General features: G+C 40.0%; 1 protein-coding gene across 11 annotated transcripts in view; it reads right to left on the reverse strand.

Moving 5' to 3' along the window:
• The window catches only part of FGGY (FGGY carbohydrate kinase domain containing), a 445568-nt gene that overhangs the window by 28932 nt on the left and 395235 nt on the right, over positions 1–21401 (reverse strand). The window contains exon 15 of one of the 11 annotated variants that reach the window (XM_038000601.2): positions 13229–15371. The exons of the other annotated variants lie outside the window; for them this stretch is intronic. Within the exon in view, the coding sequence (XP_037856529.2) occupies positions 15246–15371 (126 nt within the window). The 3' untranslated portion in view covers positions 13229–15245. Of the gene's footprint in view, positions 1–13228; positions 15372–21401 lie in introns of those variants that run through there. 11 annotated transcript variants of the gene reach the window in all.

Below are 21401 nucleotides of genomic sequence, written 5' to 3' on the forward strand. Positions count from 1 at the left end.
GGATCACATGAGCCCAGCAGGTTGAGGCTGCAGTGAGCTGTGATGGTGCCACTGCACTCCAGTCTGGTCACCAGAGCAAGACCCCGTCTCAGAAAGGAACTTATTCATGTGACCAAACAACAGCTGTTCCCCAAAACCCTACTGAAATAAAGAAAAAGAAAAGAAAACTGACACTTGAGGAATGAGAAAGGCTGTGTGGTTGGAGCAGATAGAGTGAAGGGAAGGGCCATACCATGTGAACCCCTCAGTCTCCTTTCCAAGGGCCCTGGGAAGCCAAAGCTACTGTCACCCAGTGGCTCTGCTGAGGTCAGCAGGGGCCAGGGGACATCAAGGTGGCTCTCTTATCACCCAGATATGAGAGGTGCTCAGGAGGCAGATAATATGCTTCAGTGACAGACCAGATGGGAGCGTTAGGGGGAGAAAGTTGTTAGAAGTAACTTAGATTTCTGGGCTTAGGCATGTGGCCCACTTAGGGGGATGCAGAGTGAGGGGTTGTCCTTATGGCTGTGTGCACAGAACTCCCTTTTTTAGATCTCACAGGGCTTAATTCAGGGACATGGGGTAACTGAGAGGGAGAACCTCAGCCTTGCCTTGTTCTGAGAACAGCAGCAACAAGGAAAGAAATCAAGATAAATAATGTTGCAAAAATTCCTCACAGACCAGGCCAAAGCTTACATCAGCCAGTCATGTGGGTTTTAAGCTTGATTATTTAGTAAGAAATGAATTTGTCCTTGTAAGTGTTACAAGATCTGGCATTTACACCTGAGATGTGAAGGTGCTTGCATTAAAAAAAGAAAAAGAACAAAAAGTAGCATAAGTTCTGAATAGTCAGGAAGTTTAAATGCAGCACTGGACAATCCATATAGAGCCTGAGGCTCAGCCCTTATCACAGAGACATCACCCAGTTTCCCAAGGGTAGTGAGGAGGAGGTGGGGCAGGGGACACAAAAATGTGCATCAAGCCAGAAGACATGAGACCTCTCCATGGTCCATGCACATTTGCTAGGCCTTATGCACAGTCACCATGGCCATCTGGAAACACAGGAGCTTTTACCTGGGGGTGCACAGGCCAGGGGACTCCATAAGGAGAGTGTGTAGGACGTGGACAGGGAATTCCAGGGGAGCTCAGTAGGTGTTTAAGGCTGGAAGGGAAATGGAGAGGCCTGTAGGTAGTAGCAGCAAGTAGAGAAACCTGGATTAAACTCAGGCAATCTGGCTCCAGGACAGAAAGGCCTTTGAGGCAGAGGGAATGAAGAGAAGCCAGCAGGACTGAGCAGTAACAATTACGGGGAACAGGGGGGAAGGTGCATCCAGGTACTCGGGGGCCATGTGATAGGTTTTGGAATTTTTGTCTCAATTCTATGCTGGAAGCTCGTCACAGGGATTTCAGGGTGCAAGAATGGTATTTTCCTGTGACCTCTCTGGTTCTAGCAGGAAAGCAGTCTGCAGCATGAGACCAGTTAGGAGATACTGCAGTGGTCTAGGCAGGGGCAACAGTGGTCTGCATAAAGTAATTAACCAACTAGCTAAGCTCCTGAATACCTTCCTTCCCTTCCTCTTTCTTGCCCCCCTTTCCTCTATCTGCTTTGGTATCTCTGACCCCCCTTTTCTCTCAGCAGAAGGTAGAGGACACAGTGATAAGAACTCCACCCTGCTCAGTTTGCCACAACATGGACAGACTTTGCCATTCCCTCATCTTCATCTCTGAGGTGCCCTCCCTGCATTTCCCCACTCAGGATCATCCTTTTCTGTGCCTGCATGCTGACAGGGAGCAGCTGCTGGTATCTAGAACAACTCCCAGCTGTTCTTCCAACTTTTCTCAAGTGTTTCTTAGTGTCAATGCCTCTAATTAGTTAAAATAGGAAGGGGGGTGGTAAACAGAGGAGCACAAGAGAGGCCTAATTTTAGCTGTAGCCAAAAGGACTTTCCCCTAAATACACTGTGATCTCAAAATACTTAGCTAAGCCCATATGTACATGGCGGGGAGAGAATTTAAAGAGCTACAGAAGTAAAATTCGCTGGTCAAATGGGACAGCTCTGCCTCTTTGTACAACTGGATTAAAGAGGAAAGGAATGAAAATAAACTGAACCCTCACTCTGTGCCAGGAACTGGACCAGATGCTTTGTGTGCAGCAACTCATTTAATCCTCACAGCAACAGGATGATGATGGGACTGGTATTACCTCCATTTTACAGATGAGGAAACTGAGGCTAGGTGAGGCTGATGCTACTCTGTGCAGGACGACACAGCTAATGAGAGAGCAGGATTTAAATCTGGGCCTCTCTGGCTTAACTGTATCTAGCAAGAGGAAGATAGGGCCTCAAACCTAGGACAAAGAGGGCATTGGGAAGATAGCTTAAACAGGGATTTGGAGCAGGGAATCAGAGCCAGATTCCAGGGGATTCTGACTCTCAGAACACTCAGAGACATCATTATAGGAACTGGCAGGACTCACTCAGTGCCTCAACTTTATCCAATCCAAAAATCCCTCCCAGCCCTCACAAGGTATGCTGGAGGAATGATCAGATTGTCACTAACAACTTACAGGTAGATAAATCATATAGAGAATGCCCCCCACCCCCATCTCCTCTCCTCACTTCAGCAAAAAAAAAAAAACAGAAAGACAGCAACAAAAAACAACAAAACCCACTGCTTCCTGTAATCACAGGAGATACAATATTTAGCAAAGGAATACGAAATGGCTAATCACCCAACCCCCTATAACCTTCTTAAGGTTAGGGGAGAATCTGGGCTCCTTCAGAAAACAGGCCACCTGATAGGACTCATGGCGTCAGCTTCCTTCATTTCAGTTTACGCTTAAAAGGCCTCTTTACTGCGAAGCTTCCCAGTGAGGTTTTCCACGCACATCTGGACATTTTCCACAATAGGCCTTTGAAGAGGCCTGAAGTATTCCGGGAAAGTCTGCCTCACTGGGCTGAGGTTTAAAGAGCAGAAGCCCACATTTATTTTTCTTTCCCGCCTTCTTTGACAAAACTCCCCTCAGTGGTTTGTGGGCATTTGCAAAGCAGCCCTGATTTTCAGCTCGCTACTTCTAGGGCTGAAATCTTAAAGAAAACGAACAACAAAAGAGCAAATTCAAAAGAGCATGGGTATCATCAAAGACTGTTTATGTGTTCTGCTCCTCCACCAGACTCTGAGTCGTGCTGAGTCATCTCTGTAGCAGAGAGAAAATGGACTTTGGCCTCAAGCCCACTTGCTCCATCACTCAGCATTGGTGACATTTTGTCGAGTCACTTAAACTGTCTGAAGCTCGGTTTCCTGACCTGTGAGTTAACAGTGGCCTGCCTTGTGTGGGCTACCAAACGTTCATGAGGTGGGTTAAGTAAATCACTTTACATGTTGTCCGACATGGACTGACAGGTCTGTGCTGTCTCCTTGGCCGGGTCCCTCTCCACTATTCAGGCTAACAGCTACTCATTGTTTACAACTCAACTCAGGTGATGGTTTTCTTCTCTGGCAATACTTTACCCCTACCTCCCTCTTGCTTGGGCTAGATGAGGTATGTGTCTTCAGTGCTTTAAAACTTCCCTATTCTCTGAGCTGTGGCTTATTGTTACTTTAGTTGTAAGTGTATGTCCACCATGCCCCGCCCCCACACCACTGTAACAATTTAGGCAGCTGATGTCTTTCCACACTAAGCACAGTGCCTGGTATAACAATATGCTCAATGACTGCCAAGAGATTAATCAGTCTATTAGCAACTATTTATTGGCCCGCTTACTTTGAGTCAGGTGCTATTCTGGCTACTGAAGCTGTAGCTATGAATAAAACAGACATGGCCCCTGCTTTCATAAGCTTACATTCCAGTAGGGAAAGTCAGGAAGTACATTAAAGACACATAGAGACTTGTGGTTATAGCTCCAACATGTAAAAACTGTGTAAGTCATTAAGCCCATCCTTACTACAAAAAAAAAAAAAAAAAAAAAAGAAGCTAAGAAACTGTAAATCACTGATTTTTCTTGGATCCATAAGAGAACTGAGGTTATAGGACAAACTATTACTCTGAAATCTGAAGAGAAAGGACAACCCAGACAGTCACAGCTGAGCTCTTACTTGGAGGAGCAGCTGCTGGAGTCATAAACTGGTAGGGACCCTTCAGTGGGAATTTGAAGTACTGGGGGCTGAAACGGGAATTTGAAGTGTTGGGACTAATAAGAAAGTGAGCAACTCCTGAGGGTAACAGTCTTAGTGGAAGGGGGTCCACACTTTCATTGGTTTTACCTCCAGGAATGCAAAGAGTCAAGAATGATCCCCTCTTGGCTCTGGCAGGGGGAGGAAAAGGGTAAACACTGTAAAATGTTTTTTACAGTGTTTTTCCATAACAGAGAGTTCTCCATAACAAAGACCTTCTCTTAAGAGCAAGAGACTTTACCAAAGCCTACTGCACCCAGGGGAAGGACATCTCTCCAACTCTAGTGCCTGCGAGCCTTCCTGTCTCACCTAAAGGAGTAGGGGCTAAGAACATCTATGAAGGTCACAGCTCAGGGACATAGGCCCACTAAAAGACAGATTAATCAAAGGATTATAGAATGCTTTACCTTCCCCATACCTTAAAACCACATCAACATGACCCCAGTATAATGTTAGTGGATTACAACTCAAACAGCAGCAAGACATAGAATCTATCTAAGAAGGAGATCTTAGGGAAGCCAAAGACAATAGCGGGGATGAAAATAAGGACAACAGAAGAATGTGAGGCCTCTGGCATTACAACTATAACAAACATTAAACACAGTTCAATTTCTAACACAAAATGTCACATATAGACCTATTTGTCTCAGTTCCTATTACCAGATACATCATATCCAGGTTTCAACAAAATATGAAAAGGCATTCTAAAAGGCAAGAAAAACACAGTCCAAAGAGATAAAGCAAGAATCAGTACCCAACTCAGATATAACACAAATGTTAGAATTATCAGATAATTTAATGCAACTATGATTAATAAGTGTTCTAATGGAAAAAGTAAACACTATGCACAGATGGACAATGTAACGAGAGATGAAAATACTAAGAAACAATCTAAAAGAAATCCTAATAATCATAATAATTATAATAATAATAAAAACACAAACAGAAAAAAAGAAGGCCTTTGGTGGCCTTAACAAGGCGGGGAAAGAATCAGTGAATTTGAAGATACATCAGTTAAAAGCTTCCCAAACTGATATGCAAAAAGAAAAAAGAATGGAGGGAAACACCCAGGACACCCAAGAAAAATTTCAAAAGGTACAACATATGCACGATTAGAATATGAGGATAACAAAGTGAGAGTGGAGCAGAAGAAATAACTGAAGTCATAATGGCCAAGAATTTCTCAAAATAAAGAACAAACACCCAACAACAGATCCAGAAGTTTAGAGAACACCAAGTAGAATAAATATGAAAATATCGAAACCCGAGCAAATAATAATCAAAAATAAAACCAAAGATAAAGAGGAAATTTTGAAAGATGCCAAAGGGGGCAAGAAATCCACCTTATCTATAAGAAACAAGCATAGTATTTACAATGAACTTCTCAGAAAACTATGTAAATAAAACCAGAATGGAGTAAAATGTTTAAAATGTTGAAAGAAAAACCTCACTAACCTAGAATTCTATGCCCAGTGAAATTATCTTTCAAACATAAAGGAGAAAGAAATATTTTTCTCAAATAAAAGTTTATTGAAAGGAGACCTACACTACAAAAAATGTTGAAAAAAAAAGTTATTCAGAGAGAAGGATAGTGATATAGGTCAAAAACTTGGACCTACATAAAAGAAAGGGATCAGATAAGAAATAAATGAAGGTAAATGATAACATTTCATTTTTTTACTCTTAATTGATCTATAATTATATGTTTAAAGTAACAATAGTAACAATATATTGAGTAATTATAGCAAATGGATAAATGAAATAAATTACAGCAATGTTATAATAGGTAGGAAAGAGGAATTGAAAGTACTTCCTTATAAGGTAACTGCACTACATGTAAGTGGTATAGCGTTATCTGAAGCCAGACTTAGGGAAATTACTAACTTTTAAAAAAATAAGTATAATTGATATGCTAAGAGAGGAGAGAAAATGAAATCACATAAAATGCCTGATAAATACCAGTGAAAGGGAAAGAGGGAAAAAAGGTAAACAAAGAATAAATGTTACAAATATAAAATAGTTACAAACATGGTAGATAATAATCCAACTATATCAATAATCACTGTAAATGTGAATTGTCTAAATATACCGATTAAAAGAAAGAAATTGCCATAGATGATAAAAAGAATAAGGCCTACAAAGAAACCCACTTTTAACTTAGATAGGTTATAAGTAAAGGGATGCAGAAAGCTATACAATGCTAACACTCATCAAAATAAAGTTGTAGTAGTTACATTAATTTCAGACAAAAGAGACATTGGAGACAAGGAGGGGAAAAAATAGTAATTTAAATCCAAAGAAAGCAGAAGACAGGTTTTGTGATACCTCTGGTCTTGTTCTTTTTGCTTAGAATTGCTTTGGCTATTCAGGCTCTTTTCTGGCTCCATATGAATTTTAGAATAGGTTTTTCTAATTCTGTGAAAAATGATGTTGATAGTTTGATAGGAACAGCATTGAATCTGTATGGGCAGTATGGCCATTTTAACAATACTGACTGCTGCAATCCATGAGCATGGAATGTTCTGGAATTTATTTGTTTCATCTCCAATTTCTTTCAGCAGTGTTTTATAGTTCTTCTCGTAGAGACCTTTTACCTCCTTGGTTAGCTATATTCCTAGGTAATTCATTTTATTTGTGAATATTTTCAAAGAACTTAAAACAGAGCCCATTCAATGTAGCAATCCCATTACTGGGTATACATCCAAAGGAAAAGAAATCATTTCACCAAAAAGATATATGCACTCGCATGTTCATTGCCATGCTATTCATAATAGCGAAGACATAATCAACCTAGGTGTTCATCAGTGGTGGACTGGATAAAGAAACTGTGGAACACGTACATCACAGATTACTATGCAGCCATAAAAAAGAACAAAATCATGTCCTTTTCAGCAATGTGGAGGTAGCTGAAGGCCATTATCCTATGCGAATTAATGTAGGAACAGAAAACCAAATATCACATGTTCTCACTTGTCAGTGGGAGCTAAATACTGAGCAGACATGGACATAAACATGGGAACAAGAGACACTGGGATGTCTAGATGGGGACAGGAGGGAGGGGAAACATGGCTTGAGAAACTACCTAGTGTAAGATGCTCACTACCTGGGAGACAAGATCTGTACCCAAACCTTAGCACACACAATATAACCATGTAACAAACCTATACATGTACTCCTTGTATATAAAATAAAAGTTGAAATTAAAATTTAAAAAAAGCAGAAGAAATAATAAAAACTAGAGCATAAATCAATGAATTTGAGTACAGGAAAGCAATAGAGAAAAATCAATGAAACCAAAGCTGGTTCTTTAGAAACAGCAATAAAACTGACAAACCTTTAGCCGGGGTAATCAAGATAAAAAGAGAATTTACAAATTACTAACATAGACAGCTAAAAATAATTTAGATGAAATGGACTACTTCCTTGAAAGACAAAAACAATCAAAATCAACACAAGAAATAAATCATCTGAATAGAGCTGTATCCACTAATGAAACTGAATCAATAATTACTTACCTTCCAAAAACCAAAGTTCCAGGCTCAAATGGTTTTACTAGTGAATTTTACCAAATATTTAAGGAAAAAATTATACCAGTTCTTTAACATGTCCTCCAGGAAAACAAAAGCAGAAGAAAAACTTCCTGGCTCATTCCATGAGGCCAGCATTACTCTATTACTAAAACCAGACAAAGACATTACAAAGAAGAAAGCCAAAATCCACTATCTCTCATGAATACAGATGAAAAATATTCTCAATATAATATTAGCAAATCAATCCAACAATGTGTAAAAGGAATTATATGCTACAACCAAATAGGACTTACTCCAGGTATACAAGGTTGGTTCAACATTCAAAAATCAGTCAATGTAATACATTACATCAACAGATTAAATAAAAACAATTATATAATCATATTAATAAACGCAGGAAAAGTATTTGAAAAAATCTAACAATCATTTTTTATTGTGATTAAAAATTAAAAATTCCCAGCAAACTACAAATATAGAGGATTTTCCTCACCTCGATAAAGAACACGTACAAAAAACTCTACAGCTATTAACATACTTGATGGAAAATTGGATGCTTTCCCACTAAGATCAGGAACAAAGCAAGAATGTCCTTTCTCACCACTCCTATTCAAGATTGTACTGGAAGTCTTAGCTAGTGCAAAAAGACAAAGAAATGAAAAGGCAAACATACTGGAAAGGAAGAAATAAAACTGTCTTTATTCTCAGATGACTTGAATGTCTATGTGGAATATCACAAAGAATAAACAAATCAACCAACCAACCCAATGACAACACCAACAAATCCTGGAACTAATAAGCAAGCAAGTAAGGGTATAGGATACAGGGTTAATATACAAAAATCAATTTCTTTCTAGCAATTACCATCAAGGAAAAAACTGGAATTTGATTTAAAAAAATATCACTTACAATAGCATGCTGCAAAAACAAAAAACAAAAAACAAAAAACACCAAAAAACAAAAAAACAAAAAACAAAACAAAAAAAACTCCACAAAAACAGTTAGGTACAAATCTAACAAAAGTACACAGAATCTGTATGTGGAAAATTACAAAACTCTGATGACATAAATAAAAAATGATCTAAACAAATGGAGAGTCTATGTTCATGGATTCGAAAACTCAATATTGTTAAGATGACAGATTCTCCCTATGTGTTTGACAGATTCAATATAATACAATTCAATATAACACAAATTGAATTCTCAGCAAACTATTTTGTAAGTATCCATAAAACGATTCTAAAATTTATATGGAAAGGCAAAAGATCTACATTAATCAACATAATACTAAAGAAAAAGAACAAAGTCAGTGAACTGACACTACCCAACTTCATGACTTACTGTAAAGCTATAATAATTAAGACAGTGTAAGGTTGGGGAAAGAAAAGACAAATAGATTAATGGAACCAAGGAGAGAACCCAGAAATAGACACAAATATAGTCGACTGATTTATTCCTTTTCCAACTCCTTTGACAAAGGAGTAAAGGCAATTCAAAGGATATAGTGTAATATTTTCAACAAGTCATGTTTGAAATATTGTATGTCCACATGCAAAACAATGAATCTAGAAAGTGATATTAGAGGTTTTGCAAAAATTAACTCAAAGTAGATCACAGACATAATTGTCAAACACAAAACTATAAAACATCTAGAAGATAACAGGAAAAAAATCTAGATGACCTTGGGTTAAGTGATAAGTTTAGATACAAAACCAAAAGCATAATCCATTAAAAAAATTGATAAGCTGGACCACTAAAATTCTAAAACTGCTCTGCAACAGACATTTTTAACAGAATAGAAAGACAAGCCACAAACTTGAAGAAAACACATATCTGATAAAGAACTTGTATGCAAATATACAAAGAACTCTTAAAATTCAACAATAAGTAAACAAGCAATGTAGTGAAAAAGTAAGCAAAATATGTGAACACGTGATTCACTAAAGAAGATATATAGATGGCACATTATATATATATAAAGACACTCAACATCATTTTCCATTAAAAATTGCATATTAAAATAGCAGTGATATTCATCTATAAACCTATTAGAATAGCTAAAATAAAAAAATCTAACAATGCCAAATGCTAAGAAAATATTTGAAGCAAGATTCCAATTATGTGACATTTTGGAAAAGGTAGAACTATAAAGGCAATAAAAAGATCAGTGATTGTCAAGGAGTTGGGGAAAAAGGAGGGCAAGTTAAAGAGGTAAAATACGGGGAAATTTTTTTCTTTTTTTTGAGATGGAGTCTCGCTCTGTCACCCAGGCTGGAGTGCAGTGGCACAATCTCCGCTCACTGCAGTAACAAGAATCAGGCTCTTTGGAGAAATGGCTGATTCCAGAACTGGAGCAGGAAATATGCAAAATTAGCCTAGAGTGCCTTGTAGTGCCAGAAAGTAAGAATATCATTTTTTAAAACCTCACAAGATACACAATTATGGGATTATGTCAAAGGGTCATAGGAGCCAACTGAGGAGTTGCCAATGGCCAAAACTGGAACAACTGAGTAACAAAACAAAGTAGTACTAGATTATAACCAAAAATATAAATATATATGAGTTATCAGATGAATGAGTGAATAAATAAATGAGAAGAGACAAATCTCCCAAACAGAATAATTCCAAATTTATGTAGATATTCCTCCCATGAAGAGGTAGATCATAACTTACTTCTCACTCACTCCTTAAGTTTGAGCTGTGAGTAGTGACTTCTTTCCAAAGAGTACAGTATAAAAAGGAAGGAGAAAGAGCAATTTTATAGTGGAGAAGCCTGACAAACACTACCTTAGTCAGATGACCAAGGCCAACATCAATAGTGGTAAGTTACACTGACAGTAAGTATCCTTGATATGATATGATGAGAATGGTACTTTGTCTCTTTTCTGTTTTCTCCCAAAAGACCAAAACTCCAATCATGAAAAAAAAAAAAAAAAAAATCAGACAAATCTCAATTGGAGGACATACTACAAAGTATCTGACCAATACTCCTCAAAAATGTCAAGGTCATCAGAAGCCAGAGGAGCTTAAGGAGATATGATGACTAAATGTAATGTGGTGTCCTGGAAGGGATCCTAGAATAGAAAAGGGAAGTTAGGTACAATCTAAGGAAGTCTGCATAAAATATATGCTTTAATTAACAAAGGTGTCGCTTCGCTTCTATTACTGTGCTCACAGAACAAGTAAACACTATTGGATATTGCTGTCCTCAGGGAATCTGCAGAGGTCTGTGAATGTTGATACGAGTTGGTTAACCCTGGGCCCAGCTAATGCTAACTTGTTCAGTTACCTGTCAGGTGTCTTTCACTGTGTTTAAAAATACATTGCATTACAAACTGGTAAACAAATAAAATAAAATAATAATAATGTTTCAATATTGGTTCATTAATTGTAATGAATGCACCATACTAATGTAAGATGTTAATAATAAAGGTAACTAGGTATGCGGTTTAGAAAAGCTCTCTGTATCCCCCGGGTGCAGTGGCTCATGCCTGTAATCCCAGCACTTTGGGAGGCCAAGACAGGTAGATCACTTGAGGTCAGGAGTTTGAGACCAGTCTGACCAACATGGTGAAACCCTGTCTCTACTAAAAATACAAAATTAGCCGGGTGTGGTGGTGCACGCCTGTAATCCCAGTTTAGGAGGCTGAGGCAGGAAAATTGCTTGAACCCAGGAGGTGGAGGTTGCAGTGAGCCAAGATTGTGCCACTGTACTCCAGCCTAGGCAACAGAGCGAGACTGCATCCCAGGAAAAAAAAAAAAAAAAAGGAAAGAAAAACTCTCTGTATCATCTTCACAATTATTTCTATAAATATAAATGTAAATATAAAACTCTTCCAAAAATAAACTTTATTAAAATAAAATATATGGTCATGTTTATCAAAATAATACATATCTTTATGCACATATATCACACAGATGGTGGTAAGTACTAGGGAGAAAAAACATCAAGTAGGGCAAAGGGGACAGAGAATGGTAGGTGTGGAGCAGGCAGTTTGTATAGGGTGACTAGGAATGGCATCTCTCTGATAAAATGACATTTGAGCAGAGATCTAAGGGAAAGAGGGAGTGAACAATGAAAAAATCAATGGAAAGATGATTCCACACGGAGGGAATTGTAAGCTTGAAAGCCCTGAGTTGGAAGTGTGCTCAGTGAATGGAAAGAGAGCAACGAAGCCAGACCTGCTGGGGCAGTTTGGGCAAGTGGCAGAAGGAGATGAAATTAGAAAGGGAGTGAGCACCAGGCCAGGAGGGCTTTGCATGTCCTGGAAAGGACTAAATAAATGAATGAATAATATGAGTGGAAACTTCCTCTTAAAGTTTATTCTAGGTATTCCAGCCTTTTTTTTTTTTTTTTTTTTTTTTAAGTCATCTTTCATAATATGCTTCCCTCCCCCAGGCATGCACAAGTATTCTATCATAACAATAAGAAAATCAATCTTGGCTGCAATTGTTACACCAAGACCCTCTAGTCTCCTGGAAGATGCCTAAGGCATGTCATCTCCTTTCTGAAACAAAATTTGAGTCTGTTTCTAGACAGGCAAAGTAAAATGAAGGCTTGAGGCCAATTTTTCACATAATTTAATATATACATATAAAACTCACATAAGCCTGAAATCTTTAGATAATGGAAAGAAAAGTGGATTTTCCTCTCTTCATTATTAGAGTAATTGGCTCAAACTCTCATTTCATTTTGCACATGTAGGCACAACCGAGTCTGTAATTAGTTTCAAACCACCACAGTAGAAACAGAATAAAACCTTAGCTAACTGAAGAACCTTTTTTCACCCCTTGACATACTTGCCTTTCAATGGCTACAGGCATAAGGCTTGAATCTGAAAGCAAGATCATGACTTGGACTTGCTTAAAAAACAAAATAACTTGCAAAGCATGCATTGGGTGAGTTTTGTTGCCTTTTCTATCTCTATTTTCAGTCCCACATAATGAGAGAAGGTTTCCTGAATGATGATGAAATCCCCAGTAATCAGAGGAGAGACCCAAGGCTCATTGCTAGCATGCTAACAAAGGCATGAGAACACTCACCTCTTACAGAGATTTTTACCAATGAGGATGAAATCAAACCACTTTGCTCTGACCTTGACTTTAACCAGAAAGTTATATAAAGGGATTGTATTACATGAGAGTAAATTGTGGATCTCTCAATAGTTGGGACTTGAACTTAAAATATTTTGGTTTATTTAAGGGTGGTGCATGCCACACTCAATCACAGGCCATGTCTTTTTGGGGATAACCTCTCTGAACCTCAGTGTTTTCATCTCTAAAATGACAATCATGATTTCTGCCAGCTTACAAGGCCCTTATCAATATTAAATGAAACAATATTCCTAAAATGCCTAGAACAGTGTCTGGCCTATAACAAGTGATTAACATGCACCGCTTCTTTTTATAAACATAATTATACATCCCATATTTGCACTCGGCATGGATCTGGAGAAACGCAGGCTCTTGATAAATGTTTGTTGAATAAATAACTGTCTGAACGAAATATCTCCAGAAAGTCTTAAAAGATACTTTAATAATATTTAATATAATGCTGATAATAACTATCATTTATTGAGCACCTACTGCTTGTCACATGCTATGATATATGCTCACATATATCATTTCACAGAATTCTCATGACTACCTAGGAATGTAGGCTTTCTTTTTAGCTCCATTTTACAAATGAGGAACTGAGGTTGAGAAAGGTTAAGTAACTTCCCTAGGATGACACGGCTAGCAAGTGGCAGAACTGGATTTTTAACTCCTATCCTTCTGATTCTAGAGGCCATGCTCTTAACTGCTGTAGCATCCTGTGCAGTATTTTAAAACACTTTAAAAAAAAAAAAGTTCTGGTGACTTCTTTGTTAAGAAAGGCTCAACTAGGGTGAAGAGGTCTTCCTGCTTCTTCCCAGAATAGCCTCGTCTTGTTGGATTGGCACCTCCTAGGTTAGGAACAGGTGGGACCAGTAAAGCTGCCAGGGACAGGCCCTTGAGAAGGTGGCTGAACACGCTGTCCAGTCCCTTTCAAAGTCTAGTGGGGATGGCTCTCACACAGGCTGGCGGGGTGGATCCTGGGTGTTGGGCCGGGGTGTGACCTTGAACAAAAGAGGTGTAAGTACCCCAGGGGCAAAAGTCAATTGTTCTGAGAGGGAAGCCGGTGAAGTGGTCCTGGGTGCCAGTTATATGGGGGTCAGGAAGCTAAAGCCAAGGGCACTGGGAGTGGCCACGAGCCAGGAGGCCAGGGACTGAGAGTCTGGGGGAAAGTAGTGAAAGCCTCAGACAGGCTGCAAGCAATACCAGGCTTGGCAAGGGGCCTTTGTAGTGTGAGGTCTCTGACCCCACGGTATACAGTGGGGAGTGTCAATGTGTAGGTGAAGGGGTGGTATGGGACAAATTCAACCTCAGAATGCTTCTCTGGGTAAATTCATTTTGGAAGAGGGGCAGGTGACAAGCTTACAAAGAACCATCATCCTATCACCATCCCAGGACTTGGCAGAGGGCAAGTTGCTAATGCATGGGTGTGCCAGCTATGCCGCTGGCGGTAGTGGAGAGCCTCACATGCTTCTATCTGGAACAAGTGGTGTTCAACAAATATTTGTTAAGAGTCACTCTCTACCCCACGCCAGGCCCTGTAGGAATCGCAAGAAACAGAGGTTAGGAACTGGTTGGTGGCTCTCCTGGAAGGAGTCACAGTCTAGAAGGCAAGCTCTTTATTACTACCATCCATGAGCTTGGCCGATCTACCTCCTTAGTTTTCCTGCTGAATCAGAGAAGCCTTAATCATAACAACATGTTAATAAACAGGAGGAGGTTTATGGTTATAAAATGCTTTCACACCAACAGGAGGCAGTGTGATCTGACAGAAAGAATGTCTGGATCAGAATTAGGAAGACCTAGTTCAAATGCCCGCATAACAATTTACTTAGTTGTCTGATCTTTAGTCAACTCCTTTATGGTCTTGGACCCAGAGTCTCATCATCTGTAAAACTGGGCTTGTAACACTTACCCTGGTTTCTCCTGAGAGGTAATTTGACAGTAAGTAAGAGCATGGGCTCAGGGGCCAAACTGCCTGGGTTCAAAGTGTAGTTTCTCTACATACCAGCTGTGCGACCATAGGTGTGTTACTTAACCTTTTCTGTGCCTCAGTCTCCCCAGCTATACGAAGGAGATAACACCCCCCATCTAATAGGGTTTCTCTGAAGATTAAATTAGTTAATATATGTTAAGCGATTAGAAGAGAAATTAGAAAGTGCTGGCACACAGAAATATTTAAGTGCTATTGATGGGAAGACACAATATAGTGCATAACTCAATCAGCATATAATCCTTATCTTTTCCCTCCTTCTTCACATAGTGCCAGTAGCAGTGAGACTAGGACTTGAGCCTAAATCTCTATACTTCAAGTCCTATGTCCCTCAACTATGGCTAAGTGGTAAGGCTTAAGCAGTGCTGGTCATGGCCTTCTCAATCTACATGTGTGCCTTCTCTTCTTGGCATATGTTCTTTAGCCATTCCAAACCCAAGCTCCAAGTGTTCATCCCGGGATTGCCTCTCCAATGCATATCACTCTTCTGGGTTCACATGATTTCCTCCTTCCTGTCCTTCCCATCCGGCCTGACTTTGTTGAAAGAACTGATCCTTTTCATTATGGCATCCCGTGCTCTGAACCATGCCATAGCTGCCCATTGCCTGTAGTGGGAAATATCAGATTAGTCCAGGTAGCGTAAGGTCTTTAATTCACGGCACTTTCCATCTGAATCCCTGGGGAAATGTTTATAGGTAACAGTATCAGAACAAGCAGAACCTATGATTATGTTATATGGGTTTATAGGGTATATAGATTACCCTATAAAATCTCAACGACAAGCATATGTATCCAAGGAAGAACGTAACAACACAAAAGCCCTGCACAGTTGAACTAAGTAAGCATTGTGGAATATTTCTAATTTTCCCATCAACCTTTGATTGCTATAATCTAAGCATCAATTTTCATATCTGTAAAGCAGGATGATACCTACATCACAGAATGGACAGGGAGGGTTAAGGGCAAGGATATGTGTAATGTGTGTGGTCAGCAATCCTGCACCTAAGTGTTATGATGATCACTATTATTATTCTAAAACCCAGGTACCTCTCTCTGGCCTTCAAAATCCTGTAGAATCTGTCCCCACATTATTTACCTGTTCTGATTTTCTATAGTTCCCAGGGATTTGCTGATCCTGTCCCTCTGAGAGCTCTCACTTCCATTTCTGCAGGAACTCTGTGGTTCCTTTTCCCACTTCCATCATGCCTGAATCTGAGCCTCTGCTTTTTAAATTCGGTCTGTCATTCAAGGCACAGTTCACACTTGACCACGAAACTTGAGAGCCCTCCCCTCCCCTGTCCATTCCCTTGTTCCCAGCTCTCTGAATTCACACTCACTTACTGTCTGTACTAAATAACTTACTTTCAAATGCCTGCTATTGTCTCAGTATTTTGGTTTTCTCTCCCTAATTAGATTGTAATCCTTTCTCAAGCAGCCACTGAGATCTTTTTTTCTTTAATGCTAGTTTGCTGCATGAAACAAATGTTCCAAAAGGTCCCAGCAATGTTTCCTCTGAGGGTCCCCAAATGGAGTGCAAAGACTCCTGGGAGCTCAGAGATCAAGAAGTAGTTTATTCATCTTTTAAATGAAAATAATGATACCAACCTCACAGAGTTGTTGGATAGATTGAGCTCATGGGCATAAAATTGGCTAGAAATATGCTTAACTGAATTATCTTGCAGAAGAGAAGCAAAAGGTAACTGGAATTGATAGGAAACTGGGAAAGGAGGTAAAAGGAAAGGGAGTGCCATGCTAATAAAACAGATGTATTAAGTATCTCCTGTGTGCTAGGTACTATGCTAGGCATTGTGTGTGTGTGTGTGTGTGTGTGTGTGTGTGTGTATATATATGTATAATATATAAGGTACTGGTGACTAACACAAGTTCTGGAGTCCGGTTTTTGATTCAAATCCTAGTCCTACCTGTTACCAGCTTTCTGGCCCCAGCTAACCTACTTGAAATAGGTTTTAATACCTTTGGCTTATCTCCTTCATCTTTAAGTTGAGATAATTTAAAGCACAGGCAAACTTCTTTCTATAAAGGGCCAGACAGTAAGTATTTTAGGTTCTATGGGCCATTTGGTCACTGTCACAATTATTCCACTCTGCAGTTGTAGCACAATAGCAGCCATAGGGCCTATGTGAATGAACGGATGTGACTCTGTCTCAATAAAACTTTATTTTCAAAAACAGTCAGTAGGCAAAATTTGGTCTGTGGGGAGTAGTTTGCCAATCTGTAATATAGAATCTATTTCCTTAGGTCTGTGTGAGGATTAAAAAGTTAACCTAGACTGTGCTCTTAGCACAGTGCTCTGCACATAGTAATTACTCAACAAATGTTGGCTGTTGTGTATATAATGGACCCATGGAATAGGTGTTAGTATGCCCCTTTACAGGGAAGCAAACTAAAGCTCAGAAGTAACTGAATAGTTTCTCTAAGATCTGACATCTCATAGTGGCAGAGTCAGACTTAGAGCACATGCTTGACTGACTCTAAAACCAGTAGTTTTCTCACAGCCATTTTTTGTCAACTTAAAGTTCGTATTAGAACCAAGACCAAATTTCATTGACCCAAGGGGAACCAAGTGTTTCGGGACTTGACTCAGATGCTGGCAACCTATCAATTGATTAAATTGGGCTGCAGATCCCAATGAATGTTGCTGGAAAGCACACAACTTTTTGCCTTTGAATCCTGACTCCAGTCAGTAGGGAACAGGTGTGGAATTCATGTTCACCGCCCTCTTAGGGTGCTCACAGTCTTAGCCTTCCTTGGTCTCAGCATTGGTTTCTTATGGCACCAATCTACCAGCTGCTTTTGGTGAGCTCTAATTAAGTGCACAAATAGGGCAAGCATCCCAAATCCCACATTAGTTCTGCTTTGGAATGCCAGAACTTTTCTACCATGGAAAAATGCTTCATGCCCTGACTCTTAACAAACCAGCAAGTTCAAATGCATTTCTGGGAGGGACAAGAATACCAAGCTGTTATGTGAGAAGGCAATGAAAGAAAGGGCTTTTCTTGAAAGGGGGAAATAAAGGGCATCCAGAAATGTCACCAAAATGCCCTGCAAACTCTCAAGCTTACTCCAAGTTGTTCTTTGTTTGAAGGCCTCGGAAGTATGATGCATGTAACTCTTTACTGGGCCAAGGATAGTGTACTTAAACCTGAGAATCTGAAGCCAGCATCAGCAAAGATTTCTTTTCATATGTCAAATACGAGGAATAAAAAGGAAAAATAACTCATACTAAATGGCACAGACTTCGTATCTTTCAAAACTCTCCACCTATTTGACTTATTTCTCTCTCTTCTTCTTCTTCCTCTTTTCCTCCTTTTCTTCCTTCTCCTCCTCCTTTTCTTTTCTACACTCACTCCAAAGTCCAGTCTAATAACTGCTTGATTCTAGGGGGACTCTCTGGTACTGTAGCTGAGAAGACATAGTAATGGTTGTTTTTATTCATGTGAATTTAACAGCAATCAGCAGTTTGTTTTATATTTAATTCCACATGTGCCAGAGTGAAACCATTTAGGCCATAATTCCCCAAAGGCACCGCATGTCTGTCTTTTCCCAGAGTTCACTGGACCATTGTGTTGACATATTTTCCCTCATCAAAGGAAATAAACTAGCTTGGCCTTCAACTTGATGCTCCCAGAGACAATGCAATGATGGAAGCCACAAAGATTCACCACCACTAGGTCTCTGAAGTCCCAGATCTAAGTGGATCCTATAGACTTCACACTGGCACCCAACCCAGGCCTCTGGTAAGACAGACATAATCCTTCCGCTGGTCTCCATGGCTTCCTGCCCAGGGAAAGAGCAGGCTCTTTGGGACTTTCTGGCTCAGGAGAGCTGAAGGGGTCTTTAGTTAAGGTGGCCATAGTTTATTATCCCAATGAACTCACCTTTGAGTCCTAGACACTTTTCAGAATGAAAGAGAATGTTATTATTAATAATTATGCCAAGATTAAGACATTAGCTAGGTATGTCCTGGATGTATTATCACCCTTCCACTTCATTTCCAAGGAGCTGTTGATGGTTTGGAGAAATGATTGTCACTGGGCACTTCTCTCTTAATGATGGTAAGAAACAGAAGTTTCAGACTTCAAAATTTGATTTTAATGCCTCTATTTTGTGTTGCTTCTTCTGAAACATTCTACCAGACGTTTTAGACTTCCGAAAAGCAAAGATATACCTAGAAAATACTGAAGTATGCAACAAATACTAATTGTATCCAGGGCGGAAGCCCTTCTGATGATGGTGACGGGGAAGAGGTTCCAGCCCCACATGTGGGAAGGGCCATCTTCTTGAAAGTCTTAGAGTAGGACCAATAAAATATTCAAACTTTTTGCAGAACTACAACATAATTGTCAGCTTTTTATTTGATTATATAAGGACTTCAAACAAAGCAACTGCTCAACGTTTACTCTCACCATTATTTCATAACGAAAAGGAGATTTTTAATACCAAAAAAGTGGTTATCATGATATCAGAATAAAGGAGAATCATTTAAATAGTCTACATTTAGTTTTGTCGAAATCTCAATACCCTGTCCTTATTGTTTCATTTCTCATGGACTAGTGAAGCTTTATGAAGGACCTGCAGTGGAGACCAGCTGCACGAGTGTGTCATCCATTAAACTGGTACCAGTAGAGTGGGGTGTTGCTGAAAAGATACCCAAAAATGTGGAAGCGGCTTTGGAACTGGGTAACAGGCAGAGGGTGGAACGGTTTGGAGGGCTCAGAAGAAGACAGGAAGATGTGGGAAAGTTTGGAACTTCCTAGAGACTTGTTGAATGACTTTGACAAAAATGCTGATAGTGATATGAACAATAAGTTCTAGGCTGAAGTGGTATCAGATGGAGATGAAGAACTTGTTGGGAATGGGAGCAAAGGTGACTCTTGTTATGTTTTAGCAAAGAGAATGGTGGCATTTTGCCCCTGCCCTAGAGATTTGTGGAACTTTGAACTTGAGAGAGATGATTTAGGGTATCTGGTGGAATAAATTTCTAAGCAGCAAAGCATTCAAGAGGTGACTTGGGTCTACTAAAGTATTCAGTTTCAAAAGGAAAACAGAGCATAAAAGTTTGCAAATTTGCAGCCTGACAATGCGATAGAAAAGAAAATCCCATTTTCTGAGGAGAAATTCAAGCTGGCTGCAGAAATTTGCATAAGTAACGAGGAGTCAAATATTAATCCCCAAGACAATGAGGAAAATGTCTCTAGGGCATGTCACAGGTCTTCATGGCAGCCCCTCCTATCACAGGCCTGGAGGCCTAGGAGGAAAAAGTGATGTTGTGGGCCAGGTTCAGGGTTCCCATGATGTGTGCAGCCTAGGGATTTGGGGCTCTGCATCCCTATAGCTTGAGCTGTGGCTTCAGAGGGTGCAAGTCTCAAGCCTTGGCAGCTTCCATGTAGTTCTGAGCCTGCCAGTGCACAAAAGTCAAGAATTGAGGTTTGGGAATCTCTGCCTAAATTTCAGAAGATGTAAGGAAACACCTGGATGCCCAGGCAGAAGTTTGCTATAGGGGCAGGGTCCTCTTGGAGAACCTCTGCTATGGCAGTGCAAAGGGAAATGTGGTGTCAGAGCCTTAACACAGAGTCCCTACTGGGGCACCACCTAATGGAGCTGAGAGAAGAGGGCCACCAGCCTCCAGATTCCAGAATGGTAGATCTACTGATGGCTTGCACTGCACACCTGGAAAAGCTGCAGACACCCAACGCCAGCTTGTGAGGGCATCTGGGAGAGAGGCTGTATCGTGCAAAGCCACAGAGGCAGAGGTGCCCAAGACCATAGGAACCTACATCTTGCATGAGTGTGACCTGGATGTGACACACAGAATCAAAGGAGATCATTTTGTAGCTTTAAGATTTGACTGCCTCACTGGATTCTGGACTTGCATGGGGCCTGCAGCCCCTTTGTTTTGGCCAATTTCTCCTATTTGGAATGGCTGTATTTACCCAATGCCTGTATCCCCATTGTATCTAGGAAGTAACTAACTTGCTTTTGATTTTACATGCTCATAGGCAGAAGGGACTTGCCTTGTCTCAGATGAGACTTTGGACTGGGGACTTTTGAGTTCATGCTGAAATGAGTTCAGACTTTGGGGGACTGTTCTGAAGGCATGATTAGTTTTGAAATGTGAGGACATGAGATTTGGGAGGGGCCAGGGGTGGAATGATATGGTTTGGCTGTGTCTCCATCCAAATCTCATCTTGAATTCTCCCATGTTGTGGGAGGCACCTGGTGGGAGATGATTGAACCATGGGGGTGGGTCTTTCCTGTGTTCTTCTCATGATAGTGAATGGGTCTCACAAGTTCTGATGGTTTTAAAAGTGGGAGTACCCATCAACTCATCCTTTACATCAGATGGGTGCTGACGAATTGATGGGTGCAGCACACCAACATGGCACAAATATACATATGTAACAAACCTGCATGTTATGCACATGTACCCTAGAACTTAAAGTATAATAATAATAAATATATATATATATATAAAAATTTTTTTAAAAAAAGGGAGTTTCTCTGCACAAGCTCTATCTTTGCCTGCCGCCATCCATGTAAGATGTGACTTGCTCCTCCTTGTCTTTTGCCATGGTTGTGAGGCCTCTCCAGCCACATGGAACCTCTTTCTTTTG

This window comes from Chlorocebus sabaeus, chromosome 20, assembly GCF_047675955.1.
Source record: "Chlorocebus sabaeus isolate Y175 chromosome 20, mChlSab1.0.hap1, whole genome shotgun sequence".
In the NCBI taxonomy this organism is placed as follows: Eukaryota; Metazoa; Chordata; class Mammalia; order Primates; family Cercopithecidae; genus Chlorocebus; species Chlorocebus sabaeus.